The sequence below is a fragment of the Capsicum annuum genome, chromosome 7 (genome assembly GCF_002878395.1).
Source record: "Capsicum annuum cultivar UCD-10X-F1 chromosome 7, UCD10Xv1.1, whole genome shotgun sequence".
Classification (NCBI taxonomy): domain Eukaryota; kingdom Viridiplantae; phylum Streptophyta; class Magnoliopsida; order Solanales; family Solanaceae; genus Capsicum; species Capsicum annuum.
This window is the reverse complement of record NC_061117.1, coordinates 202,468,642-202,477,975: the sequence shown is the minus strand read 5'-3', so window position 1 is coordinate 202,477,975 and position 9,334 is coordinate 202,468,642. Positions and strand designations below refer to the sequence as shown.

At 33.2% G+C, this 9,334-nt stretch overlaps 1 protein-coding gene across 1 annotated transcript; it reads right to left on the bottom strand.

Annotated features, from left to right (window-relative positions):
- Positions 1–353: 353 nt before the first annotated feature.
- Positions 354–2,678, bottom strand: LOC107876778 (auxin-binding protein T92-like). The gene is made up of 5 exons (XM_016723631.2): positions 2,606–2,678; positions 2,174–2,280; positions 1,782–1,992; positions 1,099–1,163; positions 354–479 (listed from the first exon to the last, which is right to left on the bottom strand). Exons 1-5 carry the CDS (start codon positions 2,673–2,675, stop codon positions 354–356), a joined length of 579 nt encoding a protein of 192 aa, XP_016579117.2. The 5' UTR covers positions 2,676–2,678.
- Positions 2,679–9,334: the final 6,656 nt, after the last annotated feature.

Genomic DNA, 9,334 nt, shown 5'->3' with positions numbered 1-9,334 from the left:
TTTTATTTAAAACTTGCGGGGGTTAAAACCTCCACAATTTTTTTTTAAATTTAGTAGGGCCCATCAATTTTCAATAACTAATTATAGATTCTAATTTTAGCTCAAATTTATTTGTTCCTTTAGACATAACCTACAATCCAATATTTGTTCAATTCATATATCATTAATACAACAGAGTAATTAAACATTGTAATTGACAAACATATCAAAAATACATTAAACATTAAACTTCAAAATTAAATCTTCAACGTTAACATCTTCAAACTCCAAATTTTCATCATTTATCTTGAAACTACAAAATCAAATTTAAACACAAAACCTTAAATATTATAAGATTCACTCCAACCACACAATTACATCATCATAATTGAATATTCAAGACAAATGCAACGAAATCGAAGAATGTCATTAGGATCATTATCATCACGTGATCTCCTTACATCCATGGGCAAAATGGATCTACTAGCCGCATTACTTGGCTACATAAAAATGCAAAGTATAAGAATCAATCGATAAACTTTCAGTCCTTATTATAAAATATTTATTGTGGTACATTTGTGTTTGCATATTATGTTATTGTTTCATGTGAGAAGAAGATATGCTTATGTTACTGCAACTCTCCTATAAAGCATAATACAACAACATATACTTAACTTTGAATGATTAATGTCCTAAAATTCCAGAGAGAAACAGATGTAAAATACTTTACATGACAACAACAAAGAAGAGAATTAAGTCCAGTGCCATCAGAGTAACTATTATGTACTTATTTAAGGGAATTAAGGTACATGTTTAACAAGAACGAACATTTAAGTTTGATATTATGGCAAAACAATAGAAGCATATACTGCAAGTCTACAACATAAGTGTAACTACATCAGAACATATCCTGACTCTACTCTAATGTAGTCCAAGTACTGGTCCTTATCAGGAGGTGAAATTGATATGGAATCTTTCAACATTGGGAAAGCATAAAAACAAAAATATTTAAGTAAAAAGTTAACAGGTTAACAAAAAATATTATGCATGGACAAAATGATATATGATAATCTGTACAATGAAGGATGAAAGTTATTGTTCAACATAGGTTCCTTGCACTTTCACTGAGGGACGAGATATAACAACTAAAACTTGTAGATCTTCATGTTCATTAGTGTTCCATACTTGTGTAACAAAATTAAAGCACACTTCTAGTCACATATGCATAGAGATGGAAACTAATTTGAGAAGTTGTAATTCAATTGACCTGGCAAAATCAACACTGGTATAGGTCTTTAAACAGGCTATAATAACAGTTTAGACCCAAAAAAGATAGGTTAATTGAAAGCATGCATGTAGGATCACAAATGCAAACTACTTGGGCTTTTACCATGATAGATCCTACTACACGAAGTAGTATAGTAGATCAATCATCAGACTTATCACCAAAAGCAGAAAAAGCATGGAACAATGAAGAAAAGCAAGTATATTAGCCAAGAAGGGGATAGATCATTTCTTACACATAAACAAATAATGAATTGGAGATCAAAAGTTCCATAGAAACCTGGTAAAATATAGACCGACTGAAAATCCTTCCCATAATTAGTTTGCTAGCTGATTGATTATGATTCATGAATTAAAAATTAGAATCCTCATGAATATTTATATCTACAAAACTAGATGCAACATTAAGAATGTATCAACTCAGAGTTTTCTTTATCAAGTTATTGATCACCTATTTGCATCCTGCAGGAATATTTCTAATCTCAAATAAGATAGAGAAAAAAGAGTTCAAGGCAGACTGTATACCTGGTGCGCATCATTAACGGGGACATAAAAAGTGCTATTAGGGAAAATATGAAACTCCTGTGGGTTCCCTGGGTACTTTGAATGTGAACTAGGAGTGAGATAGAGAGTACCTTGACCCTTCACGATGACAAAAACTTCTTCACATGAGTGCCTGTGGATTGGTGTGCTAGATCCAGGAGCAAAATTTTGAAGCCACACCTCTATCTATACATGAAACAACAGTGATGAAACCAAAGAGTCAATATTCACAATCAATCGACTTCTTTTCAATCTCAAGGTAGATATAATTACTTGGCTATATAAATATTTTCTATCTACATTCTATTCAGGTCAACGAATATTGTCAACAAGTCAAAATTAAGAAACCACAAGCAAAACATAGCACCTCTTTTATGCCGTGTAAGACTGAACCTACAATTGTAGTATGAGATAAATCGGGCCTCCCATAGTTGTTTTGTGAAAGCTCACTGATATTTCTCATGAGTGATAATCCTGCATAAAAAGGAAAACTATAGCTTCTGAATTTTAACAGCAACCAAATAGAAACGTCTCATACACCTTTCAACTAAAATTCTATCAAATAATTCAGCATGCATATCAACAATCATTGGAACTATAACTTGTTTCTTCCAGAACTAAAATGACAACAAATAATCCAAATCATCTTCTAAGATCCCCAAATTCTCACTTACATTACTTTAGAAATTTCATCTAAACTGAATTTTAAATATGCGAGAACATAATACTATCAAAATTTGCCTGCTTATTATAGCTATAAACATATGAAATTTGCGGAAGTAGGAAATGATTAGAAAACTTGCCATTATAGAGCAGTGAGAAGCTTCGACCGTGGTGAACCACAAAAGAGCAACTAGTATGACCAGCATTCTACCAATATCACTCTCAAAAAATGATTGTACCGTCGTTTGGTGATAATGCTAGAAAGATAGAGTGGTGAAAAAAAAGAAAGAAAAGGTGAGAAATGGGCCGCTTGACCAGTTATTAGCAGAAAAACAGTTATTATAACTGTAATTCTTGACTTTTTATGGAATTTTTATAGTTATAATAACACAGATTTGGCATCAATTGAGCAGTTTACAGAAGAATAGTTATTAAAAATATGAAACAATTACCTGGGAGCTGGAAGTTGTAGGAGTTTGAATACACAGGAGAAAAAGTTGAAACAGAAGAAAATGGCCGATCAGAGCGCCGGAGTAGCAATGGACGGAGTAGAGAGTAGTAATTACCATCAATGGCCGACGGTGAGTTCAACTATACCCTAATTAGCGCTATTTTGGGAGAAAATGAGAGAGAAGTGTTTTTGTGCTATTTTCTATGGATATTGGGGGGAAAAAGAGTGGCAAATATTTTTTGATTTAGTGCCATTTTTTAATGGATAGCGGGGGTTAAAACCCATGTTAATATATAATTTTTAGCGGTACAATTTTAGTCCTCGCATTTCATATAATTTTATGAGGGTTAAAATAATCCCAGTAAATAAACCCTCGTAATTAGACCTATTTTTTGTAGTGAGTTACATAATTTCGCTTCTTGCAATGAGAATTACATGCCCTGTTTCTTTGCAATGATAGCATTGAACTAGTTTGTTAGAGTTGCCCGAGGAAGAAGTTCTGTATGCAGCCATGGTAGTGTCCACAAAAAGGGAATTTTCCATAGAGGCTTGAGAACCTAACCGAGTTTCTTCTCGAAGTACTTCAGAAACCACCACATCTAAAGCTGGTAGTTTTTCCCTGTTGAGAATGCTGGCACGTAAAGGCTCGAACTTAGACTTGAGTTTCATAAGGAATTGGACAGTCCTTGTCCACTTCATAATAGTCATGAAGTCCTTTAGTCCAACGGCTCTAATTGAGGCAGCAAAATATTGATCTTGCTCTGCCCATAATCTGAGTAATCCCGAATAGAAGCACTGAACACTTTTCTCACCTTGTGTCGATTCTGTGAGTAGCCTTTCTAATTCAAATTCTCTAGCCAAATTTTTTTGGTTACCAAGAGTATGTAGATGATTTCATATTTCAGATGCTTTCTCAAAAGATGTCAGTTCCATAGCTATATCAATAGAAATAGAATTAACAAGCCATGTTATGATTTTTTCATTATTAACTTCCCAAACTTCTTTTTCTTTGTCTTCTGTAGGTATAGCCTTTGAGCCATCTAGAATACAAAGGAGGTCTTTGCCTCTAATGAAAGCCCTGAAATGGAACTTCCAGATTGGAGAGTTATGTCCGTCAAATTTGGTTGACAAGATATCTCGTAAATCCATTCTGATTGAAGAAAAAAATTAGAGTCTGGGGGAATCAACAAACAAATCCAAAGATTGCAACCAGAGTAACAGATGTGGTTAAAGAATCCGAGCCCAAGATGAATCAAATGGATTTTCTGAAAAATAAAAAAAAGAACTGAATATTCAGATCTCAGAGAGAGCAAAATAAGACTCTTGATACCAAGTTAAAAGAGAAAGAAAACTGGAACAATATAGATGAAAGAATTATTCAATATTGTTGTGTAAATAACAATGAACCTACACTGTATTTATACAGAGAAAGGAGTCCTAACTATCTCCTAGTTACAAGCATAATGACAGGGGAGATCCCTGATTTAAGGATTGCAGATTTAAGGGGATCAGATTCATGATTTTGTGATAATCAGTATCTGATTTTATGACACTAAATAAGGTAACGTTCAAATAAGGTAACGTCAATAAAATTGCAAAATAAATTCATTTTAATAATTGAATAGAGATAACAGAGAGTACCTATAGTACATACTATGGACTAAAATCCATAAATTTGACAGCTATATATTATATGTTATTGGATTCAAAGTGTTGAAATGTGAATGAAAAATGGAGGAAAAGTGAATTGACTTTTCGGTTTATGAAAGAAGTGTTCTTCCACATTGATGGGAGACAAGAATATCTTTCATGCTTAAATATAGAAACATGCCTTAATGAGGATAGTGAGGCAAGAAGAAACAAGTCTCACGTTGTCGTTGTCATCTTCACTTCCTCGGTTTGGCTTTGACTTCAAATTTAAATTTTATCAGATGATTGACAGATAATTATTTTTGGACGAAATTCTTGTAAAACTTGAGAATTAGTGATGTTTTACGTCACAAAACATCTCGAAGGGACGCGGTGCAAATGAGGTCCGCAGGTGACGCAAGTTGCTATCTGCGACCGCAGGTCGGCCCGACGTTTCAAAATGTAGCAACTTTTCATGAGTTATTGTTTCTTTCTAGAAGCAACACATTTTTGCTATAAATATCTGAAAGTATTTTTCAGGTATTGACACGAAAATTTTAAAGTAAAAACACCCTCATCTTCTTGAAAAGCTCAAGTGTGATTTATAAATTGTTGAGTGAGTTCGTAGTTCGACAAATTTGAGGTACCACTATTTGCTAACGTGAATCATTTTATTCTAGAATGATATATTCACTAACCTCGGATACTTGAGGGGAATGATTTTGTAAGGACATACCGTGAATTCGGTGGACTTGATTCTTTCATTTCTTCATCTCTTTCTTGATGTTTTTTCCTATTTTCAGAAAATAATTCAAACTTTATTTTGATTGTTAATAAGTTGTTTGAACTTGTGTTTAAAGTTCTTATTGTAAATTCAGATTTTGTACCCAAGAAACAAATATGGTACAAAATATTTCCTAGCTAGGGTACTTAAATTGCCCCATTTTTAGGTTGTACTCTACTACTACATATATAGCTAGAGTACTTAAATTGCCCCATTTTTAGGCTGTACTCTACTACATAAACAGCGATTGAGAATCGCTATCATCTATATAATGACGGAAATATTGTTATATCTCCCTTTTCGATGATTGAGATATATTGCCTTCGTCCTAATTTATTTGAGTTAGTTTGACTTGACTTAGAGTTTAAGAGAAAAATAAAAACGTTTGAAATTTATGATTTAAAATTAAAGAAGTTAAGAGTATGGTCGACCTCAGAAGAGAGAAGTGGCCAACTTCCCTTGTATGAGAGATATGAGGGCTGGCATTAGCTATCCCATGTTCATAGGTATCAAATTACATGATTGTAGGGTTAGGCCGATATATAGTTGATGCATAGAGGAGAATTCAAGATTGAAGCTTTTTAAGTTAATATTTGTGGTTTTATGACGCTCATAAGAGAGAGCAAGTCAAAAGGGGGTGCACATTACACGAACCCCACATCGGAATGAGAGAAGAAAGTTAAAGAACTTATAAGAATGAGCTTAGAATTATCAGTTATTGAGTCATCTTTTGAATTAAAACCCAAGAGACGAATCTGTATGAATCTAGGTCCAAAACGGACAATGCCTTCATAGTTCAAACTCAACGACCAATTCAATTAACTTCTGCTATTACTCGGTTGGAACACAGTCTTTATCATGTCATTTTAGTTTTATTGGTTTTCGGGGATTTCCCTAAAAGGGTTTTGTATTGGTCAGAATACTTAAAGGCTCTTAGCCTAATCGGTACTTCCCTCGTCTCAATTTATGTGACATTATTCGAATTTCGAGATTCAAATAAGTTTATCTTTGATCGTTGTTTTTTTTATATATCTTTTAAATATTTGAAATCTTCAATGGCTGTTCTCATTAATCCTAGCTAGTCCCAACTACTGATATGTAGAGGGCTAGTTTTCAGTAGTGATGGTGCAAAATTGAATTTCATTACCGGCCAATTTTCTGTCTTACCCCAGTACCACAGAGCTACACCAGCTTGGTCCTCTCTAGCCTTTTTAATGAAAGAGCAAGCCCATATTAAATTTGACTTTGTTTTAGTAGGAAGACTTTTACCGTATGAGGATTCTCAAATCGGGATTAGGTGTGTTGGAGGATGGGAAAGATACATAATCAACGTTGAATGTCATTTGTGGAACTTCTCAACTTTTACTACAAAAGTTATTTAATTTCTCAACTTTTGCTACAAAACTTATTTGTTTACATTTTTAATGAGCTTATTATCCTAAAGAAAAAATTGAAAAAAAGATGCATGAAAGGGGAAAAAGAAATGAACAAGCAACTACAATTGCAAGAGAAGAATTTGGTAAAAACTTGAATCAAGTTTATCAATAATAATTTGTTACTAGAACAAATTTTGGCATAATTGCTAGGGAGAATATCAAAGATGATAATAAATTATAGTTATATACAAATCATAAGGTTGATTAACTTCACAGATCTTGATACACTCGTGACAGCAAAAATATTATTGTTATAATTCTGAAGTATAGAATGCCGGAAAATAAATATGACAAAGCAGACATGGTATAAATTCTTAGCATCAATATATAGAAAGTTTAGGAAGGCAATGAAAATTGCTATATTCAACCTTTAATTAATGAGCATGAAAGATGCTAACAATTAAAGAAAAAAGATATTTGTTTTTAATATATAAAAACAAAACTCATATATTCAATGTTTTGAAAACGATGAAACCTTGGAAAGGGTGATAGGGTAGGGTGATGGAGAACCAAATTTGACTTTATACCTAGTTAGGGACGGAGCTAGATATGAAGTGTCAGATCCAATTTTTCAAGTTGTAATGACGTTTATCTTATCCCCAATACGCAAGTGAAGTCATAACCCAAAATAATAGATAATAATCTAATAAGCAAAAATTAGAAAAGATCGTGTATAATAATAGCAATAGTAATAATAAGTAACAAACAGAAAGCAAACATATATCATATACTAAAACAGGGGAAGGAAAAGGATCAAATAAACAAATAAATCCCTCCCAAGACCTGATAAGGTCTGTACTAGAGCCACTACTAAAATATACCCAAAATACTAGACAGAATTCAAAATATATCCAATATATACAAGCAGTCTCAAGTACAAAAGATTAAACTAGAGTAGATAGGGGAGGATGAGCCTCGGACGACAGTAAGCTCATCCTGCTCCAAATCAATACTGAAAGGTAGGAATCACGTCAATGTCGGCTGCTACTATTCGGATCCGCATCAGAAAAAATATCTAAAAGTATAGTATGAGTACCAAAGCAACGAGTACTCAGTAGATATCATCGAACGAATGAGCTCAATACAAAAAAGGTATAAGTACAATGTGAGGGTGTGATTGGAGTCATCAGTAATTAGGAATGGAAAGGTAAACAACTACCAAGCTATGCAAACGTTGTAAGGAAATAAATATAAGCGATACAGAAAATAATTAATTAATAGCAGACAAATCAAACATAATCTAACTGGGCCCCCATAAACCCGCTAGGCACACTAAAGAAGACAATTAACCCAACTGTACCCCATAAGCCGGTGGGACACACAAGAAGCAATGAAAATAAACAAATAATTCGTAACTGAGCTGATCCCAAGAAATCGTAGTAGTCATACAGATGTTCACCGAACTTGAACCGGCACCAATGGGCAGTAACGAGAGGTCAGATACCGGACTCGAATCGGTAGTGATGGATAATAACAATAGGACACGCGCCGGATTTGAATCGAATATAGTGGTTAATAACGAGAGACCACATATATAATATATAACAGAACTCATAATCAAATGTCAAACTCCAACCGAAATTTAGAGGAACCACAACCATAATTAGATGCCGGAATCGAACCGGAACTAAAAAAAACTACAACCATAATCAGATGCCGGAACTCAAAGGAATCACAACAATAATCAGATGCCGGACTCAAATCGAAACTCATATATAGTAACCATACCCAACTGTAATATTAAGATCCACACCATATTATAACAATGCCAATGTGGTATCAAAATTCACAATCAATGACAGAAACAAAGTATATACTGAACCTGAACAGAAGTTAAAATACATCTACTTACCGTATGCATGTCTTAATTTAAAATGGAAAAATTTAAGGTTTTGCAATTTAATTCCACATCGTAAAGTGATAGACGCTATATTATATTAAAAGATAAAATACTAAAATTTACTAGAACGAAATCCTAATTCGAATAAATAAAACATATTATATATATCAAACGGTATGTAATTATAAATACTTATCAAAAACTAGTATAATAATATACAATTTTAATAAATAAGCTCAATCTAAAAATAGGATAAACCTAACCTACTAGATGCCAACGATAAAGAAGTTCTCGAGAAGCATCCGAATCGTATCGAATAACTTGGTGTAGCTACTTGATCGCGTATGAATAAGCGTGCAGCGCGTCACAACAAGTGCCTCTGACCAATCATAAATGGAAACACGAAGAGGGAGATATAGAAAAGTACTGAAGAATGCATGTATGTATTCCAACCACACGTACATTATGTATATAAATATATCTATTAGCAATATGCTACTACTAATCTTGGTAAGCTAAAATCAAAGAGAGAAAGAAAGTCATGCAGATATACATATATAGATATGGTGTGTTTCATAGCTAAGAATAATTTTAACATCATATAATTACACTTATATTACATGTGTCACCTAACAAGCTATGCTTAGCTAGCTAATTTGCTGTTGTTGTCCCATTTTCACACTTCCACGTGAAATGGAGGTAAAATGAGTAAAATATATTTTTAT

What these genes read in the sequence shown, in the direction of transcription:
- LOC107876778 (XM_016723631.2), bottom strand. Translation starts at nt 2,675, where the DNA reads ATGCTGGTCATACTAGTTGCTCTTTTGTGGTTCACCACGGTCGAAGCT. An exon ending in TCTTACACGGCATAAAAGAG is followed by an intron (nt 1,993 to 2,173) that starts GTGCTATGTTTT and finishes TTTCATGTATAG; the next exon opens with ATAGAGGTGTGGCTTCAAAA. An exon ending in TATCTCGTCCCTCAGTGAAA is followed by an intron (nt 480 to 1,098) that starts GTGCAAGGAACC and finishes ATTTTTATGTAG; the next exon opens with CCAAGTAATGCGGCTAGTAG.